General features: G+C 52.3%; 1 protein-coding gene across 3 annotated transcripts in view; it reads right to left on the bottom strand.

Annotated features, from left to right (window-relative positions):
- The window catches only part of TYRO3 (TYRO3 protein tyrosine kinase), a 42,289-nt gene extending 22,704 nt beyond the window's left edge, over window positions 1-19,585 (bottom strand). The window contains exons 1-6 of one of the 3 annotated variants that reach the window (XM_037395316.1): window positions 19,233-19,585; window positions 15,972-16,155; window positions 13,570-13,670; window positions 9,302-9,472; window positions 6,444-6,530; window positions 2,306-2,421 (exon numbers count right to left, since the gene is read on the bottom strand). In XM_037395316.1, coding sequence (XP_037251213.1) covers window positions 2,306-2,421; window positions 6,444-6,530; window positions 9,302-9,472; window positions 13,570-13,670; window positions 15,972-16,155; window positions 19,233-19,320 — 747 coding nt within the window. In that variant the 5' untranslated portion in view covers window positions 19,321-19,585. The remainder of the gene's footprint in view (window positions 1-2,305; window positions 2,422-6,443; window positions 6,531-9,301; window positions 9,473-13,569; window positions 13,671-15,971; window positions 16,156-19,232) is intronic. The other 2 variants (XM_037395317.1, XM_037395318.1) reach the window with 2 other exon arrangements.
- Between the last annotated feature and the right edge of the window lie 3,480 nt (window positions 19,586-23,065).

Below are 23,065 nucleotides of genomic sequence, written 5' to 3'. Positions count from 1 at the left end.
CTTTCACGCAACATTAATGTTAATTTAAATCTGGCATCACTGTGTGCTTTTAATGCACAGACAGGTTCAGTGCTCCTGCTTTTGTACTGACAATAGCAGAAATCCCTGCATAGCTGCCAGGCTCAGCCCACCTTTCTTCTCAAGTGCGTATGAAACAGCAAAGCTGGGAGGAAGAGCAAGGTGCGCTGACAAAAGTGAAGTGCTCACGCGGACTTTCTATTCCTTATACAGCAGATTTTCTCCATCCCTTCCTGCCCTTCTGCTCACCTTCACACACACTTTTGGCCCACTGATTTATTTGACTAATAAAAGGGAGGAATATCAAGTTTCCTTAACAGAAAAGCATGTTGTTGTCATTACCAGTGTCACCCAAAGCAGGGAAAAAACCAAGCAGAGGTCTGTGTAAAACCCTGCCAGTTTGACATGTGTTTCTGTTCAACAGTCTGCCCAGGCGGTGCTCTTGTATCTGCCCCCTTCGTGGCCTGGAGCGTGGCTTACGCTGGCATCAGCAAGCACGCCCCTGCCCCGTCCGCAGGAGCAACCTGCTCCCCCCACCCCGAGCTGTCCCCAGGAGCAACCTGCCCCCGCCAGCATGCTGCTCTCTCAGGCACCGGCTGCAATTCCCCAGCGCCAGGTTCCAGCCCCCCTTTGCTTTCCGGGGGGCTCCGAGCAGAAGCGCAATTGCGGGGATCTGAGCGCATGTGCGTTTTCACGCGGAAACGTGGGTCCATGTCGCTCCCAGCATCTCTCCGGGTGGGGGACGGGGAGCACGGCTTTCTGCCAGCGGAAGGTATGAACCTGCCAAGTCACCCTGCTCCCTGGTCCGAACGCAGCAACTTCATCCTCCCCACCCAGCACAGAAAAGGCTTAGAAAAAGGGTGAGAGACCGCTGAGCGGGCAGAAACTGAGCTGCTGGCTTCAGCCTCCTTTCCACACATCCCATCCCCCCCCTGCCCCTGCCAAAGCGAGGGGCACTCAGAACCCGGGGTGATTAGCATCACAGCATGCAAGCCACAGAGAATAGGCTGTTCCAACTGCAGATAACTCGGTTGTGAAACAGGGGAAGAAAACCATTTTCTACTGCGAACGAGAACAGAAGCAGCAACAAACCCGAGACCGGGGCCAGGATTCAGGCATTCCTTCTGCCAGTGAGTTACAACAAGATGATGGTTTCTTTCACTTATGAAAGGGAACAAACATCAGAGCATAAAATCACTGCTTTCCTCCCCAGACAAAGGAAGGGCTGCCAGTAAATTAGCTAGGCGGCTTCCAGCATACCTTTTTTTTTTGTGTTTATAATCCTCCTCTACATAGCTGGCAATAGAAATTCCACCCCAGCTCACGCTGCTGCTGTAATCAGGTAGGGAAAGCACAGAGGCCCAGTATTCCCACCTAGCAGATAAATCCATGGGGAATGTGCCTAGCTGTGTTTGCACAGCCTGCTTCAGGAATCACCATTTCTTTTTGACACCTGGTTACCAGCTGTTGGATCTGATTTTAGTGCTAAGTGTGCAATGCTAGGAGCTAACTGCCTGCAGCTGCACGTGTACTGTTGCTCCCAGGAACCTAAAGAAGCAGTCCGATTTTTCAGAGATGCTTAGTACACAGCACCTGGTAAAGCTAAAGGAAATTATCACCCTTGATTTTCTGGGCAGAATTCACCTTTGACAATGGAAAACCAATGAAGATTTAGAGGCAGGGCTTAAAATTACTCTGAAACATGCAAATAGGCCTGACTGCATCGAAAAGCCCCATTTGTCTCCTGCCTTCATCATTCCCACCTCTCCCGTACCACATCCTACACTTTGGAAGTTGCACATCCCTTGGGCTCATCGCAATGTCGGGATCCCCGTGCTTCCTCAGCAGCGCAGCGTGCGGCGCTGGGCTGGCACGGGAGCCACAGCCCATGGCACTGCAGCACAGCGCGCCAGGCCCTGTGCCAGCAGGACGCGTGAGCACCCTGCAGCTGCTCCAGGGCACTGCCCAGCGCGGTGTGCGCTTCGTATGCACTGCATGGAGTAGCTGCCACGGAGTAACTGATGTTATAACCCACCAGGAGGGAGGATGGGGCCAGTCTCAAATTCTCAGCTGGACACTTGATGCTCAAAACAACATGCCCTGCTCTTTGGCACCTATATATGCCCTGAGTTGCATCCTGGTAAGTCTCCATGTTTTAAAACTGTGGAATAAAAATTCAAACACTGCTACAAAGCGGTTAGGAGAGGAAAAGATGGCCCAAGCAATATCGTGGCTCAGAGGAGTCCCGTTCTTCGTGCAGGGCAGGGGCAATCCAGAGGGGCCATACCTGAAGAGTGCAGGAATGGAGGGGTGCGCGGCCATCAAATCCTGGCACCCAGACCACGCTGGCATTGCTGCTGGTGACTTGGCTTACAGTTACATTGAGAGGCTGGAGAGGCATGGCTACAAAGGAAACAAAGAGACCTTTCAGTATACACAGAGCTGAGCAGGTATTCACATGGAAATGGTAGGCAGAGGCTCGAGGCTAGAAATTATGCAATGAAATCACTAACAAAACCAGTACAATATCGTATCTTTAGAAAGTGTCCCTGACTGTTGTGAATGAAACTATTATTTTAACATTGAACAAGCTATTGGCATGCATTCTTTAATAGTCCAGCATACCTGCTTGATGTGTACAGGCAGCACTTGATCTCTCTGATAGCAATGCCAACAAGTGGTGTTTACACCTTCGCTACTCAGCCCTCTCCCCTGCCCCCTCCATTGCAATGCAGGACCCAGCCTTGGGCCCACGATTGCCTGTGGACCTGTACTGTGAGCCACTTCAAGGCCTTAAAATCCCTCCCCTGGCTCTCAGTCCAGTCCCTGAAACAAGCTCTGCCAGCATCAGTCGAAGGGTGGTTTCCTGTAGTGACCTGAATTCCCTGCAGCTGGATTTGCAGCAGACAGCTTCATGCCATTACAGACTCCTCCTGAAACACCCTGGGATGGAGCTGGGACTGAAAACTGGGTCTCCTTTGGGCTTGGGATGAATAAACTCAGAAGGCACTGTTTTACAGAGGGGCAATTCGAGGCAGAGAGAGCGCCTGTTACGTGGCTGATACCAGTTAAGGGCAGAGCCAGGAACAAAACCCGGATTCCCATATGGGGGATTGAATCAGTTGTTTGTGCTTCCCACCACCACAGAGCAGCCCCCCAGCTCTTGCTCTGACCAGACACCTCCACACTGCATCAGCCTCTAGTACGTTGTCACATTACCCTGAGCTCTTCAGCTTCCTTTCAGGAACCTCAATGCTTCCCTTTGCCTTCTCTTTTCCTCCCACTGTAATTCCACACAGTTACTTCCTATTCTTCCCGAGACACTCCCCACCACCTCTTTGTCACTCCTGAGACTGTTTTTTATCTAGGGACCTCACTCCTGAAAAAATTATCAGCTTCAGGAATACCAACCTCTCCCCAGGCCTTTTGCTCAGTTTAAAAAAAGCCTGCACTGCTGCCGCAAGTAATGCTTTTCCTGCAGCATCTCAACAAATGGTACCCTCAGGAGTCCTCTCTCAAAAACCCAGTGGTCCTCAGGACAAGGCTCTGGCTACAGATCGAACTTTCCGCCTGTCTGGAGCTGCATCCAGTGGAAAAGTAATGGTAAACCACAGTTCTCCGGCTGCACCTTCTACTCTGCTGGAGAGCACCTTTGTCCCTGACTGCACCGAGGACAACCAGGATACTGCCTTCAGCATCTCCACAGGGCCACCTGGCAGGAATAAGGCAGAGACTGGAGCCTGCTCCCAGGTCTCTACAGAGGGCCTAGAGCAGAGGATGGGGCAGAGAACCGATGGTGCCACAGATCAGCCCCACTCTAAAGGCTTAACTGTTGCCTGGTTAACTAGTTAGCAGGACCCAGGGCAGGGGGTGGCCACCTGGATAAGAACGCTGTGCGTGGGTGGGAGGCGGGGCAGCAGAGCAAGGGTCTGGGATGGAAGATGGGCAAAAAGTCCTTTGCCTTTCAGTGAAAGGTCTTCGTGAGTTAACTTATGACTTCCCTGTGTCTTGGTTTCTCTCCCTTATGATGTTGGCTCTTTAGATTTGTAAGCTCTTTGGGGGGGAACAAAAGCTTGCTCTCACTGTTTACTTGGGTATCACTGCAACATTGCCCTTAAGCCTTTTGTAAACACACTCGTTAACTTTTGGGTTTAGCAACATGCAATTTCCAACGCTGAACGGCGAGACCGGAGGCGGCACAGCCTTGCCCGCAGCCAGAGGAATCGGCTGCTGATGCACCCACTCTGCAAGGCCCAGAGCCGCCGAGGAGGGCCGGCTCGCTGCCCCGTCCCGAGCCCTGCGGCCTGTGCAGGGGCCAGGCACGCTGCCCCACCACCCGCCGGGAAAACACCATGGGTGGCCGTTCCTGGTTGTGCCCTGAAACGCGGGACCCGACCCTAAAAGCCTTAGCCTTAGCCACACACGTGAAGGGGAGCAAAGCCAGGCTGAAAACAGGACCCTGGGTGTTAGCAGCATGAGAGTTAGCTTCCTCCGTCCTGGTGGAGTGCCTGGAACAAGGGGGCTTTGTGCTCGGCTGGGGACTGCGGGCTACAATAACAGTAATTTTCTGCTTGGAGTACACCCAGCACATTGTGGGCACTACAGAGAATAGATAATGAACAACAGCAGCAGCAAATAGGAAGAAATGTTAACAGTGCGTAAATGTCCTAGCAAAAATATTTGCCTCTGGAAAAAACACAGAAGAAACAAATCGTTTAATAAATTGTATAAAGACTTAAGAGCCCTCATTAGCAGGCGGATCTGTGTGAGAGAGAAAGGCCCCCATCATGCATTTACAGACAACTACTCCCACGAGTAACCTCGTAGAAGCCTACATGTTCACAGGATCAAGGACTCGATAAACCTTATCTGGGCCTGCTCCTGCCGATGCCCTTGTTAGGATCTTGCTTTGATTTCAACAGGGGCTGCACCAGAGCTTCAAAACTTCTGCTCTTCGTAACAGCCTCATCACTTCCCTGCATTTATAACTACTCTTCTAGATGTATCTTTGAGGTATTAGAGTTAGAACTTTCACAACTACAGCACTGGACTTGCTATTTAAAACCTGTTTTTTACCTCTAAGACGTGCCATGTACTGGTGTAACACTTGCCGAATCACTTCGGCTTGCTCTTCCTTAGCTCTGAAAGCTACGTGTGTGTGCACACAGGTGTGTGACGGCAATACATCCCTCCCGAACGGGTTGTGTGGATTCACGAGCTGGTGACTGACCCCCATGGAGCACTGTCAGCTAAATGTAATTGCTGGGAAGTGTGAGAATTCGGAGGCCTTTACCCCATCGTCTTACTAATGGTTAAAAAAAAAAAAAAAAAAAAAATCTCTGTTAACATTAAAAAAAGAAAAAAGCTTGTTTATGCTAAATGTTATTTCAAATTATGGCTTGATGAGATTTTTTTTAAAGCAGAATAGCTTTGCGAATTAAATTCTATCCCAGGATAAAAATATCCATAGAAGATATATTCCACAATAAGTAATTCCCCTGTGTAGACAAGCCCTTAAAGCAACAACTCCAAACGTTTTTAAATTAAGTTATAAATCTTACTAGCTTAGCATACTGCATTCTTGGCATAGCAGTAACCACAACATCCTGAAGAAAAACACACTGTAAGAGCAGTAGATCTACAGCTGGATTTTAAGCTATCCTGTAATGAATGTTAGCTAATACAACTGTGAGTTCTGACACTGACACAAATGCTGGCTCTTATTTGCACTGAGCAATAAGCTACCACTTGGAACAAATGATTTTTGTGACATGCCTCTCCTGGAACTGATAATCATGTCATTTAATGCACATTAAAGCACGACTAAAAATTCAAATGCAGAAGCATCTCAACATGAAGAGGAGGAGAAGAGCTGATTGCTCTCATTATCCCTCTTTCAGTCACCTGGAGGAACAGAGGAAACATGACATCAGCTTAGGGACTTCCAAGTGGCAACTAGTCATGCAAATTGTTTTGAATGAGTTTTTCAAGGGCAAGGAATTAAAAATAAAAAAAAAAAATCCATAAAAGCAGCCTAGATGAGCAGACTTTACTGGCCACTGGTGATCTCCTTCCTTGCCTTTCTTCAGCTCTAACAAGACCCATCTATCTCCACAAAGGACAGATCACCCCAGCTACAGATTTCTGTCCAGCTTCATCTCTCACAGTTTGACTGCTCTGACTCTTTTTTTCAAGGAAAAACTGTTTTCCTTGACTTGGCATTTCCAGCCGTGGATCAGCTGTGGTTTATTGCCACCTGCCCGGGCCCGTGGCACCTGCTGCCAAAGCACAGAGCCCTGCTGCGGCTGCGGGAGTGCCGGCCAGTGCTGGCCACTGACACCTTCCAGCCAGCCCTTGCACGAAGCAGCCCTGCCTTCCCTCCCCAGAGAGCAAGCCCCAGGCCCCATTCTCTTGCACTCTCTCACCTTTAATTTGAACAGTAGCTGTCCGAGATGAAGACAATCCCTTTACGTTGTGAGCTTCGCAGGAGAAAACTGTGCTTTGATTAATACCTGGAGATCAGCCAAGAAAAGGAAAGGAAACACAAACAGCTATGTAATCCAGCTTCAACCTTCAGCAGCATCTCAATTATGTGTGACATCCAACTCAAGCTGCACAGGCACTTGGAGGGCTGAGCTGGGTGCCAGTCAAAGACACATGGATTTCAATATAATTAACGTGCTAAACACATTTTTAATGGAGAGAGCATGGCAATGTAAAAGGGCTTCCACAGGAGCTTCAAAAAGCACTGGAAAAGAAGGATGCATCTGGCAGAACAGCAGCTCGCGGTGCTCAGTTAGTAGATGTCCACTTCTCACATTCTGGTGAGCATCTTTGGAGCAAGGATGGTGCTGAACCATGAGCTTACACAGTGCCCAGCGCTCTGGACCTCAGCTCGCACCTGAGCAACAGCCATCTTCTAACTGGGCTACAAGCCCAGGTGAGCTTCCAACCAGATGCTGCTGATGTCAAGCTAATGCCCACTCGTCCCTCACCTGGCATCCAACTTTTGAAGATGCACAAAACAAGCCAAAGCATAATGCTACTGCATCAGCACTGAGGCACTTTCCAGGGGTGACACAAGTGAGGATTACGCTCCCTATCTTCTGTGAGAATCCATCCATCCCACAGGGCCTCAACATGGCATCATACTGATGTCCGGCTGCTCCAAGGTGCATATAGGAATTGCTAATTAATCAGAATTGAGACAGATTTGCATAGCTGTCTGGAGAAGTGTTTTCACCTGGAGATAAGTTTTCATTTGCCTTGGCCCCCAGTTGCCTTACAGGGCTCTGTGAAAACTTAAGGACTGGCACACTGTGGGCATATGGTTTAGGAGGGAAAAAGATTTCAGAGCTGCGTGGAGCAGCTTGCACAGCGTCTCCGTTTGCCCTTTGATTCATCTCCCAAGCCTGAGATTAGCGGCATTGCAAAGAAGGTGCAGTGGAGGGGAGGAGGGACTGCTAGGAAAATGAAAGAGCAAAGTATTTCAGCTTCTTCCACTCACCCCAGTGAACCAGAGGAAAATGCTGCCAGCAGGCTGAAGGCCAGGCAGCAGAGCAGAACAGCACCTGACGTGGTAGGCACGTCCCAAAGAGAGAACCAAACACAGCCCTGCCCTGAGGAAAACACAAAACACACCACAAACCAAGATCTCCTTGTTCTCTAGCAGCACTGCCAGCACCGCTTTCCAAATACAACCTGCCTTTTACCAAACCAACTGCTTGCTGATCCTTATAAGTGTTTGCTTTCTGGCCAGCACTTTATTATTATTTTCTTCCCAGTTTGGTACTTCCTTTAGCTAGCATTGCTTGTTTTCTTACCAACTGTCTTTTTTTATCTGTTTTGGCAATTTGACCATGCAGTTTGTGTCCTGCTACATTTTTCCCATTGCAAAGACAAGATATGCCCAAGGGACCTTCCAAAAAACACTGAAAGGGGCAAAGGAAGGTGCTGGTGACAAAATATATATACGTAACAACAATTCATGTAGAGAATCACAAGGAGCAGATGCCCTTCTTCAGGCCTCCATGCCACTGCCCCACAGTGACAGAGGTTTCATGAGGCACTGTGGGAGGAGTTCAGTGGAGGGAGGAAGGAAGACTTACTGGTTTTATTGTCTTTCCCCTCCCGACTATCAATCTTTGCAGTTTCCATTTCAACAGGCAGATTATATCGTAAGGGAGCAGTTTTCACTTCCAGCTTGGAACAGCTTAAGAGAGGGAGCGGATGATAAAACCATTGCCAATCACAAACCAGGTTTTGATTCGCGTGTACATTAGGTTCTAAGCGAAGGCTGAATAGAAGTGGATAGCTCAAAGGACGGCCACAGACATACAGGCAGAAACTCCCCCCTGGGTGTAACAGTACTAACGCTGATGAAGAGGCCCCTGAGATGACTGAAGTCGTAAAACCACTTCTTTCTAAATAGCTAGTTCAACTTTGGCTCAGGGCTGCCGAGAATAATAACACAGCAGCAAAGAGAAGAAGTAACACAAAGCTGTTGGACAACTAACTAGAATAAAGTTACCTTTAGGAGGTAACTACAAGAACAGCTGTGGTCAGGTCCTGACAGGTACACACCACCCTTCCCTGGAATTGGGCTGCGGAGAGCCCTGACCACGGGCTGGCTCCCACGTTCCTCGGCTGACGCTGCTGGAGAAGGCAGCCTTGCCGCCACGCACCCAGGGCCCGCTCTGCGGCCAGCCTTGGTCTCTGAGGGTACCAACCAGCCGACCGCAGCACCAACACAACCACTCCAGAACTAGTGTCAAACGATTACATGAGGTGGTCACGTTTCAATGATAAGAGCATTCAGCAAGCCTACAAGAAGAGATGGCAGAGCAGGGAGGCAAGAGAGCGGCAAGCAGCGTGTGCCATGGCTGTGCACAGAAGGAGGATTTGGCATCTGTAACATGTGAATCCCTGGAGATTTCCAAGCCAAACTGTCACCAGAGTCACTTAGTAAAATCATGAACGCCCTTCACGAGGTGGACCAAAAGAGGCACCCAATGCATCACCTCTCCAGCAGCATCTTTACTGCAGTGCCAGCCCCACCCAAGCTCTGTAAGAGCCTGCATGCCTCAAGCCAGCAGAAAATACACAGCAACTATCACCCCTCAAGATGATCTGGTTTGTACGTGGTCGTGGTCTCTCAGCCCTCCGTGTACAGCCAAATACCATTCGCACACTACGTGGCTACCCAGCATTACTTGGCACAATCAGAAGAGCGCTCTCCTCTTCTGATGCTCAAAGCGATCCCCTGCGTTGGCAGCAGCCTTACCTGACACATTTAAGATGGAGGGGGAGATGTCTGGAAGCCCCACTCTAGAGTCTCCCATCCACCAGACAATTGTCACTGGTTCAGGGGGACCAACAGCAGCACAGGCCATATGAAATGGGGCATTAGGGGACACGGACACATCCTCAGGTTCCACAGTAAAGTAGGGCACACCTAGAAAAGCAACAGACAAGTGATAATAACTGGAGAGACTCCTTCCATCTCTTCTTTATTTCCACTAATACCAGTGCCCAACACTGGACACCCATCTGCCCTCTGCCCCTGTGCCTAACCCGACTCCCTCTAAGCCCTTCACAAGAACCAAGGTTCAGGTATGCTGGATTGCCTCAGGGCATGAATGTCTATGCACTCCCGCTTAGAAGAAGTCAGAAAAGACTGCTTGCTTCCCAAAATGCCTTTGAAAAACCTCTTCCACCGAGTCTCCTCCAAGACTCCCCTATGTAGTAGCTTTTAGCAGCAGTACCTGCTCAATTTTTCAGCTGGAGAGACTGGAGTTTAAAGAGGCAACAGTCAATAACTTCAGCGGTGGCAGACACCACTTTAAAAGACACCTAATCCTGCTGCAGGTGCTTCTTGCCATGCATTATAAACTGCAGCTTGTGAATGTGTTGAACCAGCAGCTGTAACAAGCCCAGGAATGAGGAAAGGATCCCCCCCGGTGCGAGGCTGGGATCATTTACAGTGCTCTCTCCACAGCTTAATTGACTGGAGCCACCTTCCAGCACGCTCCGTCACCACGAGAACCAGGCTGCCTTGGACTTGGGGGTAATGTGTTTCAGAGCTGAAGGCTATCCACAGACACAGCTCTTTCGGTAACTACCTGTTCCCCACTGCGGAACAACTCCTGCTTGGCACAACAGGCTTCAGATCAAGCCCACAGGGAGCAAAACGCAGCTGTGACACTTACCGCCTCGGGGCATCGCTAAGTGGCGAGACCCGAGGATAACGCCACACATCCAAGAGATGTGGTTCCTCTTACGGACAATGCCAAAACTCTTGTGGTTTCAGTGCTCCAAACCGTAACGCAAAATTCACACAAAAAAAAAAAAAAAGAAAAAAAAGAAAAAAGCCAGCACATGCTTCTGTTGGCTGGTGGAGGAGCTGGAGGCCTAGAGAGATGCCGAGTTCCCTTTTACACTCAAAACTTTGGGCCTCAAGCACAGCCGCTACCAACTGCGCCTACACCAAAACGAGGGATTCTCAGCTGGAGAAAGCATGTTCTGGAAACTGTCGATCTGCTGCCTCACAGACACAGAGGAACCGACAACGCCGTGCATTGACATCCCTAAAGCACAGTGGCTGTCCCCGGCCAGGGACGAGAGCCCCAGCTGGCGGGGCAGATGCTGAGCACCTCCAACAGCAGGCACTTAAGTAGGTGCCTAAACAGGGATTCAGAAGCCTGATGCTTGACGCTTCCCGGGCACTCCAGCTGGAAGTGCTGGTCTCGGCCTTTTGCTGACCACCCCATCCATGTTTGTGCCTTTCGGGTGGCAGCTCCTTCACACATTCCCTGCCTTCTTGCCACAGCGGCAAGTAAATTAACAAGAACTGCAACAGGTCTAAAAATAGCTCTCTTTCAGGAATGATGGTGCCTATCTGTGCCAAGGCTAATGCTCAGGACAGCTGTATCAGTCATCATAATTCACTACTCATTCTTGCTTACATACTCATTTTTTACTGCAGTCACACATTAACAATAAGGGTGAGTAAACTTTCCAGGTACTAGCTGTGACACCCCCACCTGCTTTGCCCTCCTTCTCCAGGGAAGACTAGAAGGGAAAACACCACCATTTCTTCTGCCGATGAGCGGGACCCCTGCCTGCTGTCCCTCCGCCGTGGCACCCAAGGTAGCCTTTCCGGAGCATCTGGCCCAGCTCGGCAGGTTTTCCCACTTCGGGCGTAGCTAACCAGATCAGACAGGACCACAATTAAAAACTCCCATAGTTAAGGGAGTGCGGCTGACTCACCCAGCGCAGGGTGAACTTGCGCTGGCCCTGTACATACAACACCTGGGTACCTCGCTGCCTGCGACACATTTAGCCCCCAGTTCCTGGTACAAGGGGTTGAGTGCCAGCACCCCCCTGCCACAGATGCACCATGGAGGCACTGAGCAGCCAACAGCCAGGAAAATCAGTGGCAAAGCAGCAAGGAAATGAGTCTGTCTATTCCCTGTTCCAAGCCGGCATCCAATTGACAGCGCCGATTTTTTTTTTTCCTGCAGCTCACTTTTTAGACAGCGTTAATTCAGGGGCACATGTCCATACGGCTGTGGCTTAGGCTGTAGACTGTAGCTACAACAGGGGCTACTGGGAACAGCCACACAGTCAGAGCTGCAATTTCAGAAGGAAAGTTCTGTAAGAAATATAATCCTTATTTTTCAGATGGTCCCACTCCACAGCATGCCTTGGATTACCTCTCCAGGCACCAAATGCTATCACGTTCTTGGTAAGGCCAGCGTCTAGTTTCTAAACCAGGAAACACTTTGAAAATCGTTTTGGTTTTATAAATTCTGAGGAGCATTTCATAGGATCAAACATTTCAGCTGTATTACAAAGATAGTTCCAGTATCACCACTACAAACTCTGCCTGATATGAACTACCTAAGTGGATCTCCAGGCAGATACTAGACTGCACAGAAATCCACTCCAGCTCATTTTAAGTTAGATCACCAGTAGCCCACACTTGGTTTGTGTGGCACACTGAAGGGCGTCAGCCCCTACTGAAGGCTACAAGTGACCAGAATAAAGATCCTCTCTCTGCCAAAGAGAACAACAGTTGTTACCAGTACGGCAACCACTTCCAGACAAAGCTGGCATGCCCAGGGAAGAAACCCGTATAGAGGTAACTGTGACGGTGGGACTGATAGCCTTTTGCATTCCCTGGCATTTTCTTATCCTAGCAGCTGACAGATTTTTAAAACCCCACCCCTCATCACTACCTGTTATTTTTTAAATTTTTTCCACCAACTCTCATTCCACACGAGTAGATGCTCGGTTCAAGTTTAACCAGCTTCTCCCACACTCGCTTTTCTCACAAAGGTGATTAGTTGCATTTTTTTAGCTTGTGCTCCCACTGTAAGCTTTGGCCTTTACTCTCAACACTCTCCCTCCCCTAGCTGCAGTGTTTTTTTGTGACACTGATATTTTTTGCCTTGGTGTTTCAGATGGAGCTACCCAACCGCTCCTAACGCACCCACCGGGCAAAGGCAGCCACCTCTGGAGCGGGCTGCAGTAACTGGAATAGAAGCGGCAACGCTGCACAACAGAGAGCATGTCAAGCTGTAAACCATACTCTCCAGTCGAAACTGCATCTGAAAATATGGGTGGACAAGAGCCCGGGATTTGTGGAAGGCAGCAGGTAAGCATTCCTCTTCCTGTGAGAACTGCTACGAACGTTTCTGTGGCTCTGCATGAGACCTTTGCTGTAAAACACCCAGACCGCGCTACCTCCCATGACACCCTCCCTGCTCCCCCCCTTTAAGACTGTCGATTCAGCTCTGGTCCAAAATGTTACCGCTTACATCCAAAAAGCCACTTCTTGCTGCAAATGTCCTGTTCCTGTCATCTTCCTCACTAAAAGTTAAGCCGTCCTACGATGGCTAGCTTCTGAGGTTCCAACACAATCATGGGTCAAGGGAAATGGAAGTAGAGACACAGCAAGAAGCCACCAACCCAACTTGCCTTGGGCGAACTGGGGGCAACCATGTAGAAGTGATTCTTTACCAGACAAGACTGGACAACACAGTGCCAACATGGAACAGTCACATCTACGAAGCGCTGATGTACAGCGCTTCTCCCGAAACTCAGAACTGGGCTAAAGCTGTACCTTGCCCTCAAAGACCCGTTCGGCTGATGATACACAGAACCAAGCTGCAACACTGCTTGGAAAAGTGGGTTGGACCAGAGGATCCCCATGGATCCCTTTCAACCTGAACTATACCATCACTCTCTGAATTACCTGGAGATGAAAGCAACAGTGGATTGAGGGGCTGGAAAGAAACGTGTGTGCACGAAAGGACCTCATTTCCTAACATGCCAAAATAAAAACAGAAGGTCACGAACTGACAGCTCCTTTCCTTGAAGCTACTCTCCTATTTCTTACTCCTGCCCTGCAGCCATCTCACTGCAGTTAGCAGCAACGGTTCAGAGCCAAGAAGCCTGTTGCTGGAGCAATCTGTTCTCACCACTTCCACCTAGAGCACGTCGGTGGGTCAGCCCTGGAAGGAAATCGGCACTACTACTCCTCCTTACCTTCCACTATGAGCCACACTTGCTGTGATTCTTCCTTCTTCCCCCCGTTCTCAACCTGGCACCAGTACTTCCCAGAATCTGTCCGCTCGACGGATTTCAAGCTGAAAAAAGTCAAAAGCCATATCGATATTTTACGTGGATAAAGCATGTTTTTGCCCCAAAGGACCCTCCAGAGTTTGGCAAACCAGATGCATGGAAAACACCCCTTGAGACACAGCCAGCTCCGGGGAGGAGGGCAACAGCCAGCCAGCACAAAGCGTACGGCAGAACAGCGGAGATGGAAGGCTCCTCTAACAGTGGGCGGAGGGAATCCTCAGCAGAGCAGCCAGCCTTCCTCCAAAACGTCCTTGCAGAAAACCCGTCATTTGTGTCCTTTGAGGATTGGAAAGGGTTGGTCATCTCGATTCTGAATTGTGATTCTAGCTAGCCTTCAAGAGCGGCAGCTTGGCAGCAAACTCCAAATCCCCATCCTCCGGGGAGCCCGGCTGTTTGGCCTCGGTTAGGTGACAGGGCTGGTGACAGCCTCACACAGGAGCAGGTGGGTCAGAAAAGGGCCCCCCCTCGCCTCGACTGCGCTCAGTGACATTCTTATCCCAAGACCGCCTCACACTGCAAAGGTCTTTGGACCTCCTGACTGGTGATTTCAAGGGGCCACGCCAGCCTACTCCAGCACAGGACTTCACCCTGCAGACTCTTCTGCGTCCTCCCTGGCTCAGAAACAGCTCCCCTTCTGAGAACATGCATCTGAGCAGGGCAAGGCAGCCACAGGGACTGAGCAGCATTCGAGTCGTCGGCCTCCAAGTCAGGGCAGAAATTCTGCACCTTGCTCCACCGCTGGAAACCTGCGGTGTCCTCACTGCATGGCGAGTAAGGGCAGAATCTGGTCCCAAAGCGACAAGGTCTCAGCTATCAAAGGCACCAGTGCGGCTCTGAGCGCCTGTCAACATACAAACGTCGACTGCCCACCGCGGGACGTGCAGCCATGCGCCTGCTGCCATGCAGGGGCCCTCAGCAGATCTCTGATGCCCACCTTTCTAAGGCTAGCAGCCCACCGTGGGGAAGGGGAAGAATGTCTCAGGAAGGAAGACAGAACAGGGAGAGTGTTTGCTGAAATGCACAGAATGGACCCACTACAGCCTGATTTTCAGAGCTGTACCTTCAAATGGCATCAGCTGTCCTGCCCATCCAGCCGCATGTTCTGAAACACAGCGATCACAGCAGAGTCACACAGTGGGTGGTAGAAATGAACACTTTAGGAGAAGAAAGGAAAAAGGAGGAAAAAAAAAAAAGATATGGACACATCTAGATTTAGCACCCTAACTTAGCCCTGGTGCTGCAGAAAGTTCTCAGTGGAGGAAAACAAGAGGTGAGAAAGATCAGGCTGAGAGATCGTGAGGGGCAAAGAGAGTCAACCAGTGGAACTGTGGGGAAATAAATAGTATCGTTTCAAGACACACAGTTTCCACAAAACGATGTTATACAGTAGTTTTACTGGACACAGATTTTTTTTTTTTCTCTCATCAAAATGTTTCTTACAGACAAGCTTTTAGCACAGAGACTTTTAGTTGCAGGAATTGGAGACTCTGTGCAATGTCAGTCCAAGAAACCTAATAGGAGACGAAGCTGGAGCTCAGGGAAGAGTGACTCTCAGTCAGTCACAGTTCTGAGCCCTCACGGTGATGGCACGTTTGCTTGCACAAGCTCTCTGTGCATAGGAAAAGCCAGAGCAGAACTCTGGGTCTTGTTTAACTCCGTACTCCCAGAACTAGCTGACATCCCCTGCTGCTGAAATAAAGGCACAGAGAGCTGCTTTGCGGAGGAGTTTTTGCACCACTTGAGCGGGGCAGGACTGATACCAGGTAGTCTAAATGTATCGGTGAAGTCTCTGCAAAATGACTCTGGGATGGTTCAGGTGACACACACTCCTCCCCAAAGAAAGGAAGGGGATGTAGTCCTGGGATGTTGTCCTCGTTTCAGATAAACAATCCTCACCCTACAGGCAGACAGACAGCTCAGGAGAGAGAGTAAGAGAACGGAATGAGTACGAGAGAGAAAAACCTATTTATATAAAAGTCAGACCTTAGTCTTCCTGCTGCACGGCAGAACAAGATGAACAAACAAGGCAAGAACATCCTTTCACCTTGAAGTCACATCTCAAGCATCACAAGCATTAGCAAAGCACCTGTCACCACAGTAGTCAGGAAACCGATACGGTTCTAGTGCATAAAATCTCAGCCCTCAGTGGCTTCAGTTCTGCTCTCAGTTATGCCCTTGTCACGCGCTGAGCTGCAGCCCTAAGGGCCCTGCACTGTTGAGGGCACTGCAGTCGCATAGATATAGCTGACAGCAGAAAACTGTGCAATAGTTTCCGCGATATTCTTCCTTCTCTGCATCTGTTGTACCTGAGGAAGCCGATCCAGTGTTCTTCATCTACTGGAATGTACACCTGGTCTACGCTTTGCACCACTGCTCCGTCCTTGATCCACAACATCTCGGGATCTTCCATTCCCTCGAGGCTGCAATTTAGTTTCACGGGTTGACCCTGGGACACCTTTAATTTGATTGGAGATCCTGTAAATTTCATACCTAAAAAAAAAATACTACTCCGCCCCACCCCCAGAAGAAGGGGGGTTGGAGTACAGCAAATTACTCTAGGTTGGTGGTCTGGAATTACATACCCTACCAGCACACGCTGCAGAGGGGTCTGTTAGTCTCAGCACTGCTCTACTGGGCCTGCTAAGCGATAGTCAAAGGCAAGCACCGAAAGCGCAACTGCTGGAGAGGAGTGGTGGCTTAGTGCGTACACGGGGCTTTTTTCAATTCATGTGACAGCAGGGTGAGCTTCTGCAGAGCAGTGCCCAGGCAGAGCCAGGCAGAAAGGCCGGGAGCTTCGCCATGCCAGTGATCCAGCGGTGCTAAGCGCATTCGCTCAACATGGTACCGCACCTCCCTCTTTTCCCCAGGCTTGAATTTCAGTTATGGTGTTCCTGCGCTGCTAAGAAATCATCAGGCTTGCTCCATTGTATGCATTTATAAAGAGCTGGGATATGAGAAAGAATCAGTTATGTCTCATTATTCAGCGTACATGGCTCCTCTGCATTACAGAAAGCTTCTCTGCAATTTGCAAAACCCATGAAAGCAAAGCCTTTTCCACAGCACACCCCGCCGAGGAGCGGAACTGTTTACAGAACAGATATTTCTGTTGTGCGATGTGGGTGTGCGCTCAAATGAGCCTCCCTGACCCTTCAGTCCAGCCAAAGGACCAGGTTGTACCCAGAGCTATACAGTGGCAACCCCAAAGCAGCAGTGCCCCAGTTGGTGGAGCTGCTCGAGTTTACACTGACACAGAAGCGATCAGAATTTGGCCCGGAGCGCTGTTACATGCGTGGGTGGATGGGGAGTGTTTCCCTCAAGCAGAAGCGAATATATGGAATGTGTTACCATGAGAAAACACAGAAGCCAACTATGTAAGTGCATTTAAGTAAGAAAAGAAAGGCATGTAAAGGAGGAACCAGGGGATCAAAGGAGACTGTGGGAAAGCAGGAAGGTGGAAAATAAACATAAAGCTAGTTCTGTTAGGGAGAGCGACCACTTCCTATGCAGCGGCACAGGACAGAGACCAGAACAGGTCTAGCCTAGTTCAATATTACGCCCCGTCAGTGGCCTCCACATCATTCAGAAAAAATATGACTCCACCACTCTAGCCTGGCTAGGTATCACAGTATGTTACAACTTCACCCATTTCCCCGGCTGGTCAGCTTCCCGCAGGATGCCTTGCTAGCCTGCACAGCCAGGCAGAAAAACACCGCTTGTGAAACCCAGAGTGCTGCTAAGTAAGCAGCCCTGTTGTCTCGAACTCTAGTTACACCCTTACCAGTGATCAAATACCAAGATTTCTCATGTGCCACCTCCCTTCTTGCCGAACCGCCACCCTGGTTCGTGGGCACCATCTCCCAGGGCAGAGCAGCAGCGGGGCGTGCAGCACAGCTGTAACAGCTGGAAGAAGGGGGACCCAACGCCACAGGACCAGTCAGTGCTCTGCCTCTGGCAGCCGGTACCCGGCAGAGTGCCAGCAGTCCGGTAGTAATCCCAGAACACAGCCAGAAGGACTTTATTGCTTTCCTTAATGAGATCCCCCAGCCTGTTAACAGCTGGTTTCCCACACTGTCTTTTGCCCTTCTATCTGCTGTTATTAATTTAGCAAATTCACAGAGAGCACTGGAAAACTGGTAAGATGATCCCTTTAGTTCAGTTGCTACAGCTCGCCTGCTGGGCTAAGGATTTAATCACCTTGGGTGAGGATGATCAAACCTTGCATAACTTAACTCATCTGTAACACAAATGACAGGTTCCAGTGCATGTCAGAGAGCATCCTCCCTTCCACCACTCACCATACTGGCAGAAAACACAAAAGCTGCACAGCAGCTCTCTCTGCGTTAGAGAAAACTGATGTAGCCAGGCTGCTGAACGCACGCACAGCCTGAAAGACACTTCATTCCAGGTGCCTTCATGGAAAAGCAAACTACTCAGCTTCCCTCAGACTGTCCTGCTGCAAGAGTTAGCCACAAATTAAACAAAGAGGCGTTGTTAGAGACCCTTTATGGTTTTCAGCTCCCATGCGAATTAATGATGTAGGAAATTAACACACAGTACGAGCGTTCAGGCTGAATTCTAATTCTCCACATTGCCCGAGTGTAATCCCTCCATTGAGATCAGCTGAAATAAAGAACTATAGAGCGGGGAATTTTTATAGATCCACGGGTCTTTGACAAAAGTCTGGTTTGAGCTGCAGCATCTCTTCCTGCAGGTATCAGGAAGAAGCACACAGGAGGCCAGTACGGATTTTTAATTCCCACCTATTCCCCCTCCTACTCTCCCACTCACGATTTCTCATCCGATAACATTCTTGCCAGTGCAAGAAATCATCTCCTCCAAATAGGTTCCTCCAAACCTACCTGTGAGAGCTGTAGGAGCTGAAATGTATAGCTAGGAGATAGAATTGCATTACATTTCTTACCAAGCAGTTGTCAGACAGAACTGACAGCAGACGAACACACCACTTATCACAATCTGTCACCTATCTGTTTGCTGGGGGGGGGACGGGACGGGACACACATTCTTAAACTTGCCACCCGCGAGGATTCTGCCCCCCAGGACGGCAGCACGGTCCGGGCGCGCAGGGGAGGAAGGCGCCCGCTCACGGCCGCCACGGGCCGGGCGCGACCCCCCGGCTGCGGGCGCGACCCCCGCCACCGCCGCGCCCCGCCGGCCCGGGGCCGAAACCGGCGGGGGGGCACGGCCGGCACACGGCGCCCCGGAGCGCGCTGCCGCCCGGCTCCCCCCGGCGGGGCGCTGCCCGGCACCCGCGGGGCGGCGGGGCTCGGCCGGCCCGGGCTGGCAGCGCGCCGCGCGGCTCGGGCCCCCCGCCGGGCACCGGGCGCCCGCAGCCGGCCCGGCCGGAGGGGCGGGGGGCCCGGCCCGGCCCCCACCTGTGGCTGCCCGCGGCCGCCACACCGGGCCGAGCCCGCCCCGCGGCCGCCCGCGGCGGTCTGCCGGCGCCTGCCCGGCGGCGGGGCAGTGCCGTCCCGGCCCGGGGGCGGGAGCCGTGCCCCGCCGCCCCTCCCCGCCGTCCCCGGTCCCGGCGGGCCGCCAGCCCCTCTCACCTGCCGCGGCGGCGACGTCCCGGAGCGCCGCAGCCCACAGTCCCAGCAAGAGGAGCCGCGGGATCGCCATGCTCCGCTTCAGCTCCATCGCTCCCGCACCACCATCCTCCCCCCAGCTCCCGCTGCCGCGGGGGACTCCCACCGCCCGCCCGGGCGGCACCGGCTGAAGCAGCCCCGCGCCGCCGCCGGGCTGCCCCGGGAGGCTGTGGGGACGCTCAAACTTGTGGCCGGGGCGAGCGGCGGGAGGCCGCGCCGGGTGTCGGTCGGGTCCGGGCCGCCGGGCGCTCTCCCCCTGCCGGCGCGCAACGCCGCCCCGCCGCTCCTCCGGGGCCGGCCGCCGCCGCCGCCGCCAGGAAATGGCGCTCTCGGGCGGTCACCGCGCGCTGTGCTCCCCCTCTGACATCACGCTCATGAATATGCATGAGCCGGGCGCCCGCCGCCCCCGGAGCGGCGAATGACGGCGCCCGCCGCCCCCTGCCACGGACCGGACCCTTCGCGCCGCCCCGGAAAGGGACCGGCCCCCCCCGCTGCGCCCCCGCCCCGGGCCGGGATCCCCCGCAGCGCCCGGACCCTCGGGGGGGCGGGCCGGGGCGGCGGGCGGGGGGGCTCTGGGGGCAGCCGAGGGCGGGTGACCCACATCCGCGGGAGCTGCCGGGGCACCGCGGCGGGCGGACACGCCGGGCCGCCTGCCGCTCCCCGCACGGGGCGGCGGGGGCCAGCCCGGCCCCTCGGGACCCCCGGCGCCGAGGCTCTGCCGGGCGGCGCAGCGGGAGGGGCTGAGGGCGGCGGGCTCTGCCACCGCGGGGTGCCCGGCGCGGCGTGGGGACAGTCCCGGGCGGCCGGAGACCCGCGGTGGTGCGGCCCTGTGGCGGGACCGCGGCGGGCTGGGGCTGCGCGGCGCCGTCCGGGGCGGCACCCGGGGCGCACCTCGGCTCCGCCACCGCCGCCGGGCTGCAGCACCTGCCCGCGCCCCTGCCGCGCCGGGGGAACCGGGCTGGAAGCGGGGTGCGGGGAGCCGGCGTGATCCCCCGGGACGGGGAAACTGAGGCACGACAGGCTCGTGTAATTCCCTCCCAAACTCCCATCACCCCCACCCCCCGTGTGCGTTCTGTGGGAGCGCTGGAGCAATGCCAGGAAGCTTTCCTGGCCGGAATGGCCGTGTCGGTCCCTCCCCCGCGCCTGCCGCTGCCATGAGACGGCTGGGCCACCACCGGCGAGCTCCGGGGAGCCTGGGTGCTCTCGGGGGCAGGGAATCGTGACACGCCTCTCATCGAGATCACGACGGCTCTTGGGCCGAGAGGTTCTGCGCCGTGTTTGCCAAAAGCTTCACGCAGACCGGCTGTCGGGGCTCGTTCCCCCCATGCACCCACGTACAGCCCGTGTGCACACCTTCCTGCGCTTACTCAAGGCAGTAGTGCCTTCCAGAAAACAGCTACTTTTGCAGATTTTAATTGTCTCATGAGAAAAAAATGACAGCGATTAGAATAACACTGTCTTTCTACAGCGTTTTCTTTCTAAGGTTTTCTTCCAGCCGTAAAGTTGCAGAGGCTGACAGCACTGCACCAGCCCAGTGGGCTTGGGAAGCGCTCGGGTCTGCGGGTGGGAGAGGGGGCTCGGGCGGGCGCTGGGGCTCGGGCAGGCCCATCCTGGCAGGCAGCAGCCGGGAGAGGCTTGACCCCAAGCTGCGTGCCCGCAGCATGCCTCTGCCTCAACAGGGAGGCTGTGCTTCCTCCAAATGTCATGTGCGATGCTTCCAAAGGCTTGGGGAAGGGGGAGGGGGAGGGGAAGGGGAAGGGGGAGGGGGAGGGGAAAAGAGCTTTTATCTGCAAAGAGGAGCAGTCAATAGAAAGTTGTGGCACCATGGGCTAGGCTCTGGGCTGGTGTGAGACAGTGAAGCTTTACTGGAAGCAGTAGACCAAAGGGAATTTTCCCCAGTAGGGGATCTGGCTTCAGCTCTTCTGAGAAGGACTGTGTGTTAACACTGATAGGCAGGAAGAGCCATATGAGAATTGGACCGAAATCCTGCACGCGCTGCCAGTTGGAGTGCAAACTGCTGTGGGAAAACTTACAGAGGAGTGCAATATTACCATGCAGAAATCAAAGGAACTGGTAAATCTGAAGTGTTTTTAGGAACCGAAGAAAAAATGAACTCTCTTGGCCTCTCGTGCCACTGAATTAAACAATGTAGCTTTGTTCTACAGGCCGTAACACCACTGGCAGTGCTTGATCCTCACACGCGCAAGGACACAGCACAGTGGTGGCTTATAAATAAGCCAATGCCTTCCTGGCTTACATCCTTTCCTTACTTTTTCTGTTGTGATAGTGTGTTGTCACATCTCACTGGACTTGCTGGGCATTGTAGGCACGTTCTAGAAAATGCCTGAAAAGCTGCACAATAATCAAGAGGTGAATTCCCAGTGTTGAAGACGAGGGAGAAGGAAAAAGGAAGAAAGGAAGGAGGAGGGGGGAGAGAAGGCAGAAGGGAGAGAAGTGTTTCCTGAACTTCCTCACCTTCCTCCGCTGTTCAGCCCTTTCTAATTATTGGGACCCAACAGAACAAGGATGGGTTATCCCAGTGAGAAAGCACCCTAAACCACCTGTTTCCCGGAGAAGCCATAGCCCTAAAAGTCTGGCAAAAGCTGCTGGTGTGTGCCACTGCTCCACCGCTGAAGTAGTCAGCCTGCAACTGGATGCAGAATCCCTGTAGTTTTGCACAAGCTGTTTTCCACTGAGCTGCCTGCTTTTGCACTTGGACTCGAGAACGTGTCTGCTCCATCCTCCGACCTGGAATTCAAAAAGCAGTGTTATCCCCATGGCTTCCATTGCTAAGGGACAGATCCCTCATCCTGCATCAGGAAGCTGTGGCAATGGCAAGAGTGACAATGAAGTGACATTCAAGGGTTGCAGGAGAAGCCCCACTCTAAGGTGTAGAGCCAGGATGGCTGTCCAGGTGCTTCCTGGGCAGGTGATCTGCTAAAGCTGACATATTCGGCCCCAGGCCAGCACAGGAGCCGCTCCCAGCTTTCCAGTCACCATGAGAGGCTACAGCAAGTGACAGGAGGTAGCTCCATGTGGGTGAAGGCTTTTGCAGCTTGGAGGTGGCTTCTCAAAGAAATGCCCCAGTGTTGGGCCAGAACACAGGGAGTGAGGAAGCAGAAACCCTCCGAGCTTTCTAAACCTTGTCAAGGACACAGCCTGAATGCTGCTGGATATTGGGGCTTTTGAGGACATTGAAAGGTTAATCTGGGCATAAATTGGCTCCATTCCTTGCCCAACCCATCATAATAATGGGATTGCCAGAGCTTGTTCATATTGGATAATAATAATGTTTAACATGGCCACTTCTGAGGACCCAAATATAACTCTCCATCTTGAAATACATATGGGACCAAACTGGCCATGCCAAGACTTGGGACATGGTATTTAAAGCCATGGGTGGCTGCAGCAGCTCAAAAGAAGACTGAAACTCATCCTGCCTGTGTCTGGGCTAAGCTTGACATAACCAAGTTATGCTGCTCATTTGGGAATTATCTTAGCTGCAGCTGAACTCTGTTCTCTTTTAATTTATGTTATCCTACCATCTCTTCCTTTCTCCTTTCTTGTCTTCCTCCCTACCACCTCCTTCAGAAAGCAACTGTGTTGAAATATTCCAGCCTCTCTGTTTCGTGAAGTTTCAGCCTCCTCCAGCTCTTACATCTTCCATATGTGCTGGTTTTAACTTTCTGTGTGAATGAAGATAGGGACAGGGAACCATATTAAAGACTTGCATTTACTTCAGAATACAAGTAAGTCAGGGATGAGTCTGAGCTTTGAGTTCGGGCCTGATCCTTTCC

This window comes from Falco rusticolus, chromosome 7, assembly GCF_015220075.1.
Source record: "Falco rusticolus isolate bFalRus1 chromosome 7, bFalRus1.pri, whole genome shotgun sequence".
NCBI classification, from domain to species: Eukaryota; Metazoa; Chordata; class Aves; order Falconiformes; family Falconidae; genus Falco; species Falco rusticolus.
Note: the sequence above shows the minus strand (reverse complement) of the source record. Positions and strands in the feature narration are given on the sequence as shown.